We start from the raw sequence: 17,749 nt of genomic DNA, 5'->3' as shown, positions 1-17,749 counted from the left end.
ATTTATGGGTATAAATTAGTGTCTCACTCACAGCCAGCATCAAAGAAGCTTCTTCCTGCAGGAAATGGGAAGTAATACTGAGACCCACAATGGACAGAGCATAGTGACAGACCTTAGAAAACTCAGTCCTAATTGGGGTGTCTTCATCAAATCAGGGCTCCCCACATGGCTCAGGAACTATATGGAAGTAGGAGCCAGGGTGGAAAATACTGAAGAAACAGTGCCTTGCAGACACAGTAGGCCTGACATACACATAAGCTTACAGACTGTTGCAACACACACACAGGTCCAAGCCAGGCGGAGTCCTAGCACCGAGAGCAAAAGTGGACACAAGCTCCAGTAGCCAGCTCAACTAACAACCACTTTCAAAATAAAAGTTAGTTTTCTCCAATGGCATCTCAGGATATAGAAGCCACACTTAAGGGAGGGTCCATGCACAGCAGTAGATAACCATCACAAAATGAACTCAGCAGTATTTTGGGAGATATTTTGTCTCACAATGCCTTGTCTGGTCATTTTTAGCATACTCATCTTTTGCTTACTTATTATGATTTCCAATCTTGTATTTTTGGGGTGTGTGTGTGTGTGAGAGAGAGAGACAGAGACAGAGATAGACATAGAGAGTATGTGTGTGTATTTATTTTTCATGCTTTTTCTTTTTTGTTCTTTTTGTGTGTCTACTTGCTTTATTTTTTTGTTTGTTTGTTTGTTTGTTTTTATTTCATATGCACTGATGTTTTACCTGCATGTATGTCTGTGTGAGGTTTTAGATCCCCTAGAACTAGAGTTATAAAACAGTTGTGAGCTGCCATGTGGTTGCTGAGAATTGAACCCGGGTCCTCTGGGAGAGCAACCTGTGCTCTTAACCACTGAACGATCTCTCCAGCCCAATTTTCTTTGTTTTATTCTCCTTGTTTGTTTTTAAATTAGTCTATTTGTTTTCTAAAGAGTGAGAAAACATGTCTGAAATTATGACAGTGATAATTTAGTCACAATGTCATGCCTGGAATTGCAGCTGCATAGGTGGGGAAGTCCACAGGGAGGGAAGCTGGGATCAAAACATACTGCATAAAAAAGTTATTTGCAGCAAAAAATTTAATTTAAAATGTCCTTCAGAAGATGAATGGATACAAAAATTGTGGTACATATACACAATGGAATACTACTCAGGCACCAGAAACAATGACTTAACCAAATTCTTAAGAAAATGGCTGCACCTAGAGAATATCATCCTGAGTGAGATAACCCAGTCACAAAAGAACAGACATAATATGCAGTCACTGATAGTGGGATGCTAACCCCAGAGGCTTGCACTCCCCCAGAAACAACTCACAGACTGTATGAAGTCCAAGAAATAAAGAAAACAAAAAAATATACATATATTTACAAAACAAGAAAACTTTGACTATTTCCATGTTGCGTTTTGTTTTGCATGTACTTTACGCTTATTGTAACTATTAGGTTTTCAATGCATACTGTCAAGCCCTTGAAAAAAATCAAGTACTGACTAAAAAAAATATATTCACATGGTTTTATGTAAAAATTATTTTAATGTCTGAAAAAACAGTACTGACAAAAATGTATAATTTTAAGCAAAAAATGTTTAAAATCTGTACATTTATCTTTGTTTTGTAAAATAAAGTCGTTTAAAAAAATTTTTAAAAATTTAATTTAAAAAACTGTTGGGTGGTGGTGGCATATATTTTAAATCCTAGCATTTGGGAGGCTGAGGCACGTGGGTCTCTGTGAGATTGAGGCCAGCCTGGTCTACAGGGTTTCCAGGACACCCAGGGCTACACAGAGAAACAAACCCTACAATGTCCTGAAGCATGCATACTCATTGTCACTTGCTGCTTATCTCCAGTTTCGAAGAACCAGAAATTGTCAAATGTCCAAGAACAGAAGACTGACTAGATTAGCATTAAAAAAGGGTGAAAACAGTTATGGAAGATGTCTTAGTGCCAAGGGCTGAGGGTACACTCTGGAGGTTAGATGCTTTCCTAGTGTGAACTTATGTCCTGGGTGGCACACTTCTGTGATCTCAGCACTCATGGGGTGGGGGTAGGTGTTAAGGCCACTTAAAAGAAATAAATCCAAGAGAAATGCTATTCAAAGCAAACAGCAAAGTCAGGCTTGGTAACACACACTAAAATTTCATTTATACAGAAGGCTTTGAGGCAGTGTACTGGCTGGTTTTATGTCAACTGGACACAAGCTGGAGTTATCACAAAGAAAGGAGCCTCCCTTGAGGAAATGCCTCCATGAGATCCAGCTGTAAGGCATTTTCTCAACTAGTGATCAAGGGGGAGGGCCCAGCCCACTGTGGGTGGTGCCATCCCTGCGCTGGTAGACCTGGGTTCTATAAGAAAGCAGGCTGAGCAAGCCAGGGGAAGCAAGCCAGTAAGTGACATCCCTCCATGGCCTCTGCATCAGCTCCTGCTTCCTGACCTGCTTGAGTTCCAGTCCTGACTTCCTCTGGTGATGAAAAGCGATATGGAAGTGTAAGCTGAATAAACCCTTTTTTCCCCAACTTGCTTCTTGGTCATGATGTTTTGTGCAGGAATAGAAATCCTGACTGAGACAGGCAGTAAATTTGCCAGCCTGAATGTAGCAAGAATCTGTCTCAAAATAAAAATAAAGAAGGGCTGGAGATATAACTCAATGGAAAAACACTGGCCTCGTAATCCCAAGGACTAAAGGAGGGTGGGAAGCAATGCATAGAGGGAAAATGTTAATGACAGTATTATCTAGCAAAATGCTTGAAGGGGAGAGAAAGAGGAACCAGAGACAGATGGCTCAATGGTTAGGAGCACTGGCTGCTCTCCTAGAGAATCTGGTTTTGATTTCCAGCACCCACATGGTGATTAACAACCATTTACAACTCCAGTTCCAGGGAATCTGAGGACACTGCACACATGGAACACACAGATACATATGCACGCAAAATACCCATACACATAAAAAATGAGCTTCTCAAAAGAGAAGAGCTGTATTTCCACATGTGTATTATACATGCAAAAGTGACTTGTAAAACATACTGAAAACAGCAGCTTGACCACACAACCAGGAGGAGGTGAGCAGCCTTAACAGGAGAGGATGGTCACTTTTCACTGGCAGAAAAGGGCTCCAAACCGCTTACGACTACAGAAAACAAACAAACACAGCAGACTAAACTCCAAACAAGAAAATAGAAAATGAATATGAGTAAAAGCAGAAAGCAATGAAACTGAGAATAGAAATGGGGGGTGTCAAGTACAAAGGCTAGTGTCAGGCAGATAGATACTAATTGTGCCAATAAATCTCTAGCAAAAATATGAAAAAAATAGATAAAAAATTAAGAATGAAAGAGGGTAGGGCTTGGGAAATGGCTCCATGAATAAAGTGCTTAGTAAGCAAGCATGAGCAACTAAATTACCACCCTTAGCACCCTCACAAAACGTCAGCTGTGATAGCACGTGTCTAACCCCAGCCAGAGGAGGCGAGACAGTCAGACATGATTCTGACACCATCGACCTAACAGCCTTCTGAAGAACTCAGAAGCCAGTTTCAAGGCCTAGGTAGGTAGATAACACATGCATCCTACTGTATAAATTGGGGACCCCTGTAACTTGCTTGGTGGAATTGACCAACTCGCAGAATTTAGAGCGACACATTTATTCTTAGGGAAACAATGAAGGATACAGATGAGTAGAGGGGTGTTGAAAAGATACATGGGATCTGCATGGGAATAGGCACAGAGATCCATGTCCTCCTCAGGAGAGGAGCTTGTCCAGCCGTCCAGAAGCCCTCACACTCATTTCCCTGGGGTTTATGAAGCTTCATTATGTACAGAGGGATTAAGTCACTCCCCAGCACCTCAGTAATGCCCAAGGTAAGTGTTTGCAGCTGCGAGATCCAACTGCAATCTCACAGACTGGGTCCAAAGCAACCAACTCCCATGCTGAGGTCATCCGAGAGCTTTATCCAATCAGCTGATTAGAACAAAAGATATTCTCACACAGGAGATGCTGAGGAATTTGGGAACTGTACCAGATATCCCTGTGACTTAGAAAACATATCAGGAAATAGCATCAAAGACTACTAGAACAAAAATTACTACCAGCCCTCGGTCCACTATCAGCAAGGGTATTAGGGGCTCTATCTCAAGAGCCAAGGCAGAGATTACACATAAGAATAAGATTCCCCTGGATCTCATGGCCCACACAAACTGTCAAGAGCTAGGCCACAGACCAACATGTATATTTCTTATTATCTCACAAATCTATAATTCACCACAGAATGGAAATCAACAAAGTAACCGAGTTGTCCTGAGATTTCCCCTTAAGATTTCTAGATATACTCCTTGGGTGCCAAAAGCTCACCATTATTTTTGAAACTCTTCCCATGATTTTAAAATACATCCTAAGCTGAGAACCACTAAGTAGCCCCAGGGTGGCTAGCTATGTGCTTGCACATTTTTAACCCTAAAGACTCTGCATTTTGAACTGTGGTGGTTCACATCATTAACCCCAGCACTGGAGAGACAGAGACAGGTGGATCCTGAGTTGGAGGCCAGCATGATCTACACAGTGAGTTCCAAGACAGTCAGAGCTACCCAGAGAAACCCTGTCTTAAAAAACAAAACACTTTGCATTTCTCTCAAATCTCTGTTCCACAAGAGCTTCATCTCCCTCACACTATGATCTTTAACCTCCACTACTCCTACTTTTCTCAGCATTTAAAAATTCTTCATCTGGAGATATGAATAGCTCAATGGTCAAGAACACGGACTACTCTTCCAGAGGAGCAGGGTTCAATTCCCAGTATCCACAGGAAAACTAATAAACATCTGTAACTCTAGTTCCAAGGAATCTTAGGCCCTCCTCTGGCTTCTTTAGGTACTGCATACACATGATACAGATACACATCCAAGCAAAATACCCATCACATAAAACAAAATAAATAAATCACCAAAATGTTTTTAAAACACCCTTTAATTGTATTTATGTATTCTCTCTCATAATATTTTAATGTAAAATATTAAGGAATAATAAAGGTGTGTGTGTGTGTGTGTGTGTGTGTGTATGTTGTGACTCCAAATCTCACCTTCCTTCAAAGAGACAAAATAATATCTATTCCTTACTATGGAAAAGAAACTAATGTCATGTATTCAAACAGAAAAAACATACACTGGCACCCAGGTATACGCCAGAGACACAGATCAACATCCAACTCCTCAGTGAAGTGGGTTGTACCCTCCCTGAACTCACAACAGTAATTTTACTGATACTATAACATTTTACTTCTAAAAGTCATTCTAATAATTAACACTTATACAGAATTTTTCTAATCTTCACAACATTTTAGAAACACAAATGTTCTTCTAAGTGTTTTGCATCCTTTATTCTAAATATTCTTTGACTCAACTTATTATTACATGTTATGAATAATATTCCTAGATTCAATCTTATATTCAAATATAGAAAAAAACCTAGAACAGCACTAAAATATCATTCATTAGGACTTTTACTAGACTCCATGGCTGGTCTCTAACCAATTACTCATTTACAGAATAATGTATATCAGGGTATTTATAGTAAGAAGGATTTCCAACCACCCAGTTATCACCAGGAACACGCAGTGTGTGGTCCCTTCACAAATCATCTTGCATTTTCCCATTTTTTGTATCCATGACAGCCACACAGCAATCTTAAATAGTCTGCCACCCAACAAGCCATGGACAGATCCTCTCGTCACTGTGCCAACAGCACACTTTTTCAGACCCACTGTGCACCACCTGCTTAACTGAGAGCCACAGGTAATTCCACTTCCGGAGATCACACACCTTCTTCTGGCTTCTGTGGACATTGTATATGTGTGGTACACAGATATGCATGCAGCCAAAATACCCATACACATAAAATAATTAAAATTTAAAAGTAGTCAGTTGTGGTGGCCTTAAATCCCAGCACTTGGGAGGCAGAAGCAGGTGGGTCTCTGTAAGTTCAAGGCCAGCCTGGTCTACAAAGCTACATAGTAAGACCCTGTCTCAAAAATAGTAAGATAACAAAAATACAAAGTCAAACACTCCTTAGCTTCCTCCTCTTCACTACTTGCTAAACGAAACATCAGCACTGGCCTCTCTGTCATGGGGATTTTTCTTGGCTACTTCCCATGCTGTCCCCAATTAAAGAAAGTGTTGCTTTTGGTTCTCTAACCTTCTTTTAAAACCAGGCATTTTCCCTCTACAATTAGGGGCAGCGAGAGACACTATAGTCACATAGAAGCTATACCCCATGATTATCTTCTTCAGCTAACTGATTCTTCTGGGAAGAGCTCACTCTTGATTCTTTCTACCAGATGTCTAGAATTACTATGGATACCACACATGTTCTATTACCACTGAGCAGGCAGCTTCCACTTGCCAAAATCTGCTTATGGTCAAACCTCACAAACATCCATGGTCTGCTACTTCTAATGCAAAATACAAGTTTCCATCACAACTAATTCTCTACAGGCACGGTTTAGAAGAAGTTTCAGCACAAACCACGTAGCTCAATGACATGGCCTATGATAACTGGGAACTGATTGTAGGCCATCATTTTAAATGTAACACAAGAGTGCACATTAAACCCACCCAGAGACTAAAATGAAAGGCTCCAAAGAAACTTGTAATTTCAGCTCCACCCGAACAGCAGCCTGCACCAAGCACCCACCTCCACAGGAGCAAGCTAAGTCTCTACCTCAGGCTACTCCATGACTCACACACCTATCATAAACCTGACAATAAACTCTGCATGTGACTTCTAAAAGGAGTTCTTAATATCCAACACTGAAGAGACTCCATTATGAGGTCTGTGCCTAGCTAGACAGAAATGGCTCACATTGAATAAACTGTGAGGTTTTAACATGCAGGTATCTGCAGAAGCATCTGCAAACCTCACCTGTGCCCTTTGATGGGAAAGTGTCCATTTTCGTTTAATAATGTGAATTCTAGGTTTGACTAACTAACCTCATCTGGGTGATGTTTTCTGATCCTGAAGTATCTATTAAGAGTTTGATATTCAAATTAACAAATACTTTCAAAGCAAGACTACAGAAACATTTTTTACTTAAATGAACTGTTTCTGCATCTTTAGCAAACAATTACATGGATACTGCCAACCATAAATCAGTACTTCTTGTATGAAAATAGATTTGTAGTTTAGAAACGCTGTTACCACTCCAATTATGCAATGTTGCTAAAAGAGCATTTCACTTTGATTTCCAGAAACTCATATTTTTCCAATTAATCATAATTTTAAGAGCTGAATGGATTATGCAATAATCAACTGCCAAGTCGAGAATCCACTTAAGAACGTCAAACAGCTTAATCAAATAAAATAACTTCAAAGATTACTTGATTTTCTCACAATCAGATACCTGCAGCTTTGCATCTCAGTCTTACAGACCTGGACTCTGACTCCAGCGCTGTACTTACTGAGGCGCCAAAGACATAAAGTAGAACCTCTGTCCTCGGAGAGTTCCAAGCTCACCCACTCAATGTGGCGCTCTTAATGAAGCATCTTGTAAATGAAAACCAAGACAAGTGCACAGTAAGAACTGGGTCCTTCGAGGGATGAAAGTGTGTGAGGCACTGAGTAAAAACACTGAGGTAAACTCAGAGAAAAGGAGACCGGAAATTCTTGAGGCAGGATCAGTGTGGGGCTAGGAGCAACCAAAGTATACAAAAGAGAAATAAGCATGCTGTGTTGGAAAAAGGAGAAGTTGGGGGGGGGCTTGTGGAGTCTGGTGTAGGCAGAGGTGATGGGCACAGGAGCCTTGGAGGGTTCTGATGTAAAGTCAGATAAGTTTCCAGGCTCATCTGGAGAGGTCCTCTCATCACTGTAAGAACAGAACAAAGGTGAGACTCAAAAGCAATACCCTTAGAAAAAAGGTTTTTGTCCAGCCCTTTTAACAATGTCAAAAAAATATATTGTAATACAAATGCAAAAGAACAAACAACCCCCCCAAAAAATAAGTCTGAAATAAGCTAGTGCTCAAAACTTTATCCATCTGCCTATCCCTCTATCAGGCTGGCTTGTGGAGAAAGAGCTCCAGCTCCAGGATAAGACATGAGTGCTTCCAGCTCGCTTGTATCTCGCTTGTATCTTTCCGTTCCTGGTGACTCGGTGTTGCAGCACATCACCCAGTGTGGCATCGTGACGGCACCTCAGGACAGCTGTCCACAGCCAACTCCACTCGTCCTCAGGCTACCACGTCCCAGACATTTCCTAACAATGCTGCAACCAGACCCTCCAGAGTTACGTCTCCTGTTATGGAAGGTTTTCCTACTCGAACCAAAATTCCAGTTTTATGTGGCTTTTTTTCTTGTTGTCTTGAGGACATCTAGGAAAAAGCAGGGACATAAGTATAGACTGCGCTCGGATGTGAAATGTCTGCCGCGGAGGACAGCTCTGCTCTGCTCAGAAATCACTAACGAGGAACGCTGGAACCCGACAGCAGGTTTCCGGTAATGTCCAATCTATACTCCTGGTTAAGCAGCTCCAATTTTAAGGAGCACATTTGTTTTTTATGTTAAACAGAGTAACCAGTTACTACTCTGCAGGGGTGGGGGGAGACTGACTGCGTCCTGTTTTAAACATTCACTATGAAGAGGGAACTATGAAATCTTTTAACTGTATCCAAAGTAACAAACTTCAAAAATACAACTTTAAAGTGATAGTTAGTGTGGTTTTCAAACTTCACAAAAGTTAACCTCATCAGAAACTAGATACATAAATTATCCAACTTGTTTGATGTAATGATTTTGTTTTTTACTTGATAGGTATGAAATTGACATATATTCCGGAAAAATCTGACTTTGAATTTTAACTTTTTTCTAAGATAGTGCTGGGTAGTTCAGCACAACTGAGTGCTCACTCTCTCTCCCTCTGGGCTGGGCAGAGCAATAAGCTGTTGCTAGCTCCCAAGGAATCATGGGATCACAGTTGACAGGCCCTTCCTAAAATGATGTAAGTTTAAAGAAACTAAACCACTGCGTAAGAAACATTAAAGAAAAAAAGAAAAGATAGATGTCATGATGCCAATAGACAGAAAAAAAAGAAAAATAAGAGACAACATTTGAAAAAAATAATGGGCTACAAGTAATGACAAACTGATTCTAAACAATACTCATATAAAGCAAAGGAAGAGAGGAGAAGGGGGACATTAAGAAAAGTCTATGTGCAAACCCACCTCCCTGTGTACCAATAATGAGTTACCAACACAGGAGCTGCTGGAGGCTCAGGGAGGCAAGCCCGTGTACTCTACAGTGCCTGGAACCGCTCTGTCCTGATGGACTAACTGAAATTTCTGAGGGAGGACCCGTGTCACTTTGCATGGAAAGCCCTGAAGCCCAACCTAGAGGTGCAAAGGATGTCAGGGCTTCAAGCAAGGAGGTCATCCTGGGCCATCAGGGTCTCTAGGAGCACACACATATCCCAACCTAGAGAAAAACAGTCCCCCAGATCTCAACTGTCAATAACAACAACTAAAATAATAATGGTGCCACGTAACATCTGGCACATCATAAATAAAAATGACTCTAGGAGACACTACCAGTAAAAAAACAGAAACAACAAATAACACAAAACCACCATATGAAACCCAGGTGTGCATAGGCTAAGGTACAGGTGTAAAAATGAAGCTAACCACATTCAAGGAAGAAGAGACAGTGATAAAATATTTGGCAGAGAACTGGATTTTCTTTCTTTTTTTTCTTTATTACTTTCAAAAATGCAACTCTTGCTGGGAAGTTGGTTGTGCCTGTGTTTAATTCCAGGGATGCAGAGACAGCCGGATCTCTGTGAATTCAAGGCCAGGCTAGTCTACAGAGTTCCAGGACAGCCAAGGTTTACAGAGAAACCTTGTCTCAAAAATCAACATTAATTAGCTAATTAATTAATTTTAAAACTCTTGGAGCTTCTTAAACTAAAAAGAAAATCATTACAATTAACATTAAGGCTCAAGTGTAGGCTAGACACTCATCTAGAGAAAATAAGTACCTGGAAAATATACTAGAAGAAAAAGCCCAAAGAGGAAACATGGCAAATTCATAAAAGACGCTAAGAGACAATACGGAGGTTATAAAAAGGAACGAGAAAGCTGTAAATAATTTTAAAAATAAAAGCAGAAAATTAAGCATGCACAGCGTCATCAAACACCCTACTCTAGAGGCCGAACAGGTATAAGCAGAATAAATACAGAGAGAATCATTTCATGGCTATGTCACACTAGCTAAAAAACAAATGATAAAAGTCTTAGAGGCTCCAAGAAACAGCTTAACAGCAAAGAAGCCAAGAGGACAAACCCGGTTAACATCGACAGGAGCCACATCCTGAGCTGGGTGCCTTGAGGCACACCTTGAATCTCAGCACTCCAGAGGCACAAGAAGGTGGATCTGTGATGTGAGGCTAGCCTGGTCTACTTAGTAAGTTTCAGGAGAGTCAGAATGACCTAGTGAGACCCAGTTTCAAAAAACAATCACCAAAAAGAAGTTTAACATTCTTAAAACATTGAAGAAACCCACTGTCTATTAGCAACTGCATGTCAAAAAAAATCTTTAAGAATAAAGAAAAACTTTTAAAGAAAAATGATGAAAATGCATAAAGCCATGGCGCAGGCAAAGGAAAGCCTTCAGGCAGAAGGAAATCGTTCCTGCTGACAGCCATCTTCAGTCTACTCAAAAACACTTGACGATTACTTATGCAATTGATATCATTTCACTTATTAACAAACTTACTCATGAATTAAATGATGTTGATGCTATTTTGTAAAGAGCAGTCCAGGGCTGTAGAGATGGCTCAGCAGGTAGAGGCCTGACCAACTATATAGTGGAAGAAGAGAATCAGCTCCTGTAGATAGTCCTCTGACCGGCACACATTCACCGTAGTGCAAACACACTGGGTAAATAAATATAAGAACAAAAAAGTTTTCCTGTCCAATTAACAGCCAGATGTGGTCATGCACAATTATAATCCCACCACTTGGGAGATACAGGCAAGCCTGGGCTACAAAGAGAAACTCTTTGAAAAACAAAAATTGGGACCCAGAGAAATGATTCCATGCTTAAGAGCACAGGCTGTTCTTCCAAGAGTCCTAGGTTTGATTCCCAGAACCCAATGGTGGCCCCCAGCCATCTGTAACTCCAGTTCCAAGGGATCTAATACCCTCTTCTGACCTGCACAGCCACCAGGAATGCATGTGGTACAGACATACACTCAGGAAAAGCACTCACACACACTCAAAATAATAACAGTAAAGAACTTTAAATGTCTGCTTAGTTTTAGAGATACACAAAACGAGAATGTTCCATCACAATAATATAAACAGACATAAATAAAAATACTGTAGAATCTTTCCTTACTCAGGAAAAGTATAACAGCACCAGTTAATATTAGGCTTTGAAAAGTCAAAAAAAGTACACGAGACAGTCACTAAGATCAAAGAGAAAGACATACAAATGAAATGATTTTTCTTGCTCTGAACTCACTATGAAGCAGAGAATGACCTGAATTCCTAGTCCCCCAGCTTTCCCTCCTGGGTACTGGGATTATGTCCAAGTGCCACCACCAGACAAGGCTTGGAAAAACTCATTGTTTTGAGAAGGAAGAAAGTGACGAGCAAGTCAGAATCCTACTCCTGAACACATTTGGCCCAACTGCTCAGGTCTAGAGGAAGGTCGGGTACTTCTGGATATTCCAAAGCACTGGCCCTCCCCTTCTCTCCCGATACCTAGGCATGGAAAGAGGAGGGTTGGTAGTAGCTGATGGCAGGCATTTTTGAAGTCAGCCCAAGGATAAAGCTGACACAAGAGGACTAAGCCAGGAGCAGCTTGAGGAAACGCAGCCAGAGCCAGCTAGTGCAGAAGCATAGGGCTGGCTTCCCTGCAGACTCCTGATATCACAGACTTTCCCAGCCTGGTATCTAAGACACTAAACTAACACACTGGCCAGAAACAGAAAGGAGGTTGTGAGTAAAAGCCCCAGAAAGTAAACATGGCAGGAAGTGAGGCAGCCCCACCATCCCTGCATGCTAGGAGCATGAATTTCCTTGCTCTCTCATAGGCCTCTCAGCTTGACCAGACACAAGATATCAGCACCTGTAGCGTGAGGAACCATGGGGATGAAAATGAGTTTATCCGAGTTTTCACTGCTCCATGTGGTCTTCACTCAGTCCTACACACAGACGCCTGTACTGTCTAATGTTTCTTAAGTTCTCAAATGGTACTTAGAACTCTCACATTAAAAAAAAAAAAAGAATCCTCAGAAAATACTCACTTAAGGAACAAAATATGAAATTCCAATTGTTTCTAACCTGTATGGAACTTTTATAATCTACAATACCACTGAGAAATCAATTAGACAAATATACTAACTATAAATCTGGAGGTGAAAGAAGTTAAGATTAATTACTGAATTCAGTCTCTAACCTTGCAGAATTGTACATACAGAGCTGGAGAGGTGGCTCAGTGGTTAAGAGCACTGACTGCTCTTCCAGAGGTTCTGAGTTCAAATCCCAGAAACCACATGGTGGCTCACAACCATCTGTAATGAGATCTGATGCCCTCTTCTGGTGTGTCTGAAGACAGCTACAGTGTACTTATATATAATAAATAAATGCTAAAAAAAATAAAAATAAAAAATATGAAAGACTCAACTAAAATAAAAGTAATCAACATATCAAAGATACTCGCCAACCTAAGTAATAAACGTGGCATTCAATAAAATGGCTAAAATGTGAAGGATTTAACACTAAATGCTCTGATACACAAAAACAAAATTCAAATTATCAGATCCTTTCTTATTTCTAGTACAAAGAAGCCAGCTTTAAATTTCTGGAGAGCTAAGTGTTTCTTATCACATGCAGATCTGAGTTAATAAAGATGGGAATAATATATTCTGACACCCATATTGACCTGAAAATCACCAAGCTAGCTCCCCTCTAACTCAGAACATCCCTTCCTCTCTGCATTTGCTAGTTCTGTTTGCTTGTTCTTCCAGGCATGTCTCCTCCCTCCCCCACACCCCCTCCTCTCTTTCGGCAGTACCAGGGTGCTCTACACAGCACTAGCCTTCTCTGCTTCTTCTGATAAACTATCAGCTATTCTTTTTTTCTGTGTGTGTGTGTGTGTGTGTGTGTGTGTGTGTGTGTGTGATGCACACAACTGAGTGTGTTAGTGTGAGTCTTGGCATTTTGTCTAGGCTCCGCCCCTGGCAACAGCGGGGTGTGTCTGATTCACTATAAAAGGGGCTGCTTGCCCCTCTCTCTCTCTTGCCTTTTTGCTCCTGCTCTACCGTCTCGTCCCTTACCCTCTTTCCCCATTTCCCTCCCCTCCTCTTTACATGCTCATGGCAAGCCTCTCTGCTTCTCTCTCTCTCTCTCTCTCTCTCTCTCTCTCTCTCTCTCTCTCTCTCTCTCTCTCTCTCTCTCTCTCTCTCCCTCTTAACTCCCTTCCCCAAGCCCTGAATAAACACTATCCTATACTAAACCATTGTGTGGCTGGTCCTTCAGGGGGAAGGGATGCCTCAGCAGGAGCCTGCAGAAGCACCCCTTTGCCCCACACCTGACTGCACATCCACCAAACATATTCCTTCTTTCCTCATAAAAATCAACAGTGAGGCCATGAGAGTGCACACAGAAGTCAGAGGACATCAGGAGACTTCTATCACTGCCTACCTTCCTGCCTTGAGACAGGTCACTCATTGAATCAGAAGCTCACAGCTTTGCAAGGCTGGCTGAGCAGCAAGCTCTCAGCACACACTTGTCTCACCCCACCCAACACTGAGGTTCTGGCCATAAGCAGCCACACCCTTCTTTCTGTGTAGCTGATGAGGATTCCAACCTCAGCTATGCACCACAAAGCCTGACATTTTTAAAGTCAACTCTGGGATCATACTAAGGTCCTGCTTTTGCCACAAATACCTTTTCATAAAACTGAACCACCTCCCCAGCCCAGAATCAGAGTTTTTAATCCCCACTCACCTTTTGGGTGATAAGGTAACTTTCATTATTATATTTTTAAAAACTGTTTACTGAATTGATCTGTGTTGTGATTCAGCCTGGAACATGATGAGATCTACAAAGGATAACCATTACTACCCTGGGTTCTAGAGCACAGGACTTGGTTCTTAAAGAGCATGAGGATAATGTACGGATCCATAATCCTATTTTTTTACATGAACACTCAATTAGAATGCTTTTAACTTTGTTAATAAGTCTCTTGATTTACCTAAATTTTCATTTTCTCTTCTACCCTTTTAAAAGTATAGAAAATAAATTCAACAGATAGTAAAAGTAACTAGCTGAAACATTCAGACAACCATTGATAGGTTTCAGCCAATCATTAGCAGATTATAAAAATAAAATCTCTTCATTGTAGGGCATCTCTTTTTTTAATTTTTTTTGTTTTTGTTTTATTGGATATTTTATTTATTTGCATTTCAAATGTTATCCCCTTTCCCAGGTTCCCCCATCCCATCCTCCCTCCCCATACTTCTATGAGGGTGCTCCCCAACCCACCCACTCTGCCCTGGCATTGCCCTAACTGGGGCATTCCCAGGACCAAGGGCCTCTCCTCCCAGTGATATCCAACAGACCATCCTCTGCTACATATGCTGCTGGAGCCATGGGTCCCTCCATGTGTATTCTTTGGTTGGTGCATAACCCTATTTTTTTTTTAAACAACTTTACAATTCTGGGACTTTTACCTATTATAGACTCTTATTTTTAAAATTAAAATTTCTTTAAATAATTTTCTACCAAATGAGTAAAATACCCAACTTATAACATAAAAAACCTAACATGTGACCTAGCTTTGACACGCCCATACTTTCTCACTAACTCTACCATGCAGATCCAGTGCTCCACAGAACAGTGAGAAGAAACAGGAGCTCTTGGTTCCTACATCGGAACCATTGCTCAACACTCCAACCTTTAGGATTGGTTTGGTCTGGTTTTATAGTAGAGAAAATTGCCTCCATTTTAACTGAGACCCTAAAGTAATTTCCTGCTCATGTTGTGAAGTCTACCATACAGTGTTTCAAACTGAGTAAGTCTGGAATAGATTCTTAGAAGTTGATGAAGAGAAAACTTCTATCCAAAGGCATTTGGTGCTTCCGAGTAGAGAAAGATTAGCCTTAAAGTCAACTGTAAAGTCACATCAGCATGTATGAAGCTTAAGTGTTTCTTACTCCTTGGGAGAGAGAGAATTAGGTCTGTTACAGACAATATCACTCAAGTCAATGATTCCCATCTATTACACCTATTACAGAGTTGCATCTGAGGCACGCCAGAGGGCAGCATTGAGGGTCCAGGACACAGAAAGGACTTACACTGAGTAATTCACCTTAACTGGGGTTCTAAACTGACAAGGGTTAGCAAGGCAGGATGAGAAGGGGAAGACGAAGAGATGGGCAGGATTTAAAGGAAGTGAGCAGGTACGAGCCTGTCATAGGCGGCGATCATGAAGTTGAGGAGGAGACTGATGGATTGCTCCACGCTGATTTGGTGAGTCGAAGGAAGGCGCTTGTTCAACTGATAGTAGATGGAAGAGATGACAGTCTCCAGGCGGGACACACTGATCTCCGTGGCGTGGTCCAGGGTATTAAGGCCATTGTCTCGGAAAGCTTCGATCATGTTCCAGATATCAACAAGATGAACTGGATCAAAAGAAACAAACTGTCAACAGCTTTAGAGAACAAGCTACCTCACAACGGGACATTTAAACTGATCAACCCATTTTTAAGCTTAAAAAAACTCATTAGCTAACACTAAGAAACCTACTGCATGACAAGATATAGAATGTTCATTCTGGACATCAAGAAGCTGCCCCAGAACAGGGCTGACCACCTGTATTAAGTAACTGGTGTGTCAAATCTTTGTAAACAGTGACCCCTATAACCTCCCTTTCAACTGATAATATAAAAGAAAAAACATATCAAGAATCACTCATAAGAACTGGCTGTTGGTACATACGTGGGTGGACATGCACATGCAATGGCACATGTATGGCAGTCCAAGGACAATATTTAACAGTTGCTTCTCTCCTTCCAGCATGTGGGTTCTGGGGATTAAACTCAGGCCATACATCAGAATTGGTGACAAGTGCCTCTAACCACTGAGCCAGCCCAATTTTCAGCTTGTTTAGCAATTTGCCACATCATCCTGAATCATCTTTATTTATAATATGAGTCTGGCAATTTCAGCAACATTTTACATCTCAAATTTTCTTCTCTAAGGCCCTAAAACGAAGTATAACTATATTAAGTATAACTTGACCACGCTGTGCAGCCTACTCAATACTCTGAACAATGTATCCTAAAGACAAATTTATTTAGATTTAAGTTTATTCAAATCCATTTGTCTAAATTTATATTTGTTTTTAAACAAATTCTTTTAAACTGTATTTTGAGCAAATCAGATAGTTATCTCCTTGGATCTACCCTTCTCCTTGAATAAATAAAAACCACAAATAAAACATTTAAAAAAAACAAAAAACAAAAAAGCCTGTTTAGCACATTGGTGACTTGGCGCCAAGACTAAGAGAATTCAGCCAAACTTCCCCCTGTCAAAATAAAGGCTATCTCCTTAGAAGAACAATTATTAGGAAGACATGGATTCAGATAATAAAGGAAGCAGAAGCGCCCTCCACCTGCCATAAAGCATCTACAGAAACACTGTCGATGCTGGAGCTAGTGGGGAAAGGTGGGAAACTCCTGCAAGCATCCAAACAAGCCACTCACGTATAAGCAATCAAAAGGAGATTAGCCACACTGGATCTTCAACCAAATTTAAATAAACTCTTGTGCTTTATAAGAATATATATTACATTATTACGTGTATTATATATATCATATTATATAATTTTTTTAAATAAAAAGAAGCTGGGTGTGGTCACTCATGCCTACAATCTCAGCACTCAGCAGATAAGATTGTTATAAATTGAAAGCCTGCTTCAATTCAGTGAGACACTTTCTCAAAAACTAAGGTGGTAAATGACTAGGGACAACACACTGTCATCTGATCTCCATAGGGCACACACATGTGGGCATGATCACCCTCATGTACACAGGTTTAGAACACTCACTCACACACACACACACACACACACTCACACACACACACACTCACACACACACACACTCACACACACACACACTCACACACACACTCACTCACTCACACACACACTCTCTCACACACACACACTCACACACACACTCACTCACACACACACTCACACACACACACACTCACACACACACACTCACACACACACACTCACTCACTCACACACACACTCTCTCACACACACACACTCACACACACACTCACTCACACACACACTCACACACACACACACTCACACACACACACTCACACACACACTCACACACACACTCACTCACTCACACACACACACACTCACACACACACTCACTCACACACACACTCACACACACACACACACTCACACACACACACACTCACACACACACTCACTCACACACACACACACTCACACACACACACTCACACACACACTCACACACACACACACACACACACACACACACACACACCTTTCTTTAAGCATGGAAAATAAAGACAGGAGGATCAAATGTGGGTTGATGTTAAGGTGATACATGATTGGACAGCAGAGAGGTAGGCAGGGAAAAAGCTAGGAAACCAGAAGAGGAGGAGAGAAAGAGATTTGGGGGAATCAAGA

General features: G+C 41.0%; 1 protein-coding gene across 1 annotated transcript in view; it reads right to left on the bottom strand.

Annotated features, from left to right (window-relative positions):
- The window catches only part of DTNB (dystrobrevin beta), a gene marked incomplete at its 3' end in the record, with an annotated part of 190,990 nt that overhangs the window by 146,471 nt on the left and 26,770 nt on the right, over window positions 1-17,749 (bottom strand). Inside the window, 1 exon segment of the mRNA XM_080914824.1 lies at window positions 15,467-15,680. Within this exon segment, the coding sequence (XP_080770950.1) occupies window positions 15,467-15,680 (214 nt within the window).

The sequence above is a fragment of the Micromys minutus genome (assembly GCF_963924665.1).
Source record: "Micromys minutus genome assembly, chromosome: 1".
In the NCBI taxonomy this organism is placed as follows: domain Eukaryota; kingdom Metazoa; phylum Chordata; class Mammalia; order Rodentia; family Muridae; genus Micromys; species Micromys minutus.
The sequence above is the reverse complement of the archived record's forward strand: the minus strand, read 5'-3'. Positions and strand labels throughout refer to the sequence as shown.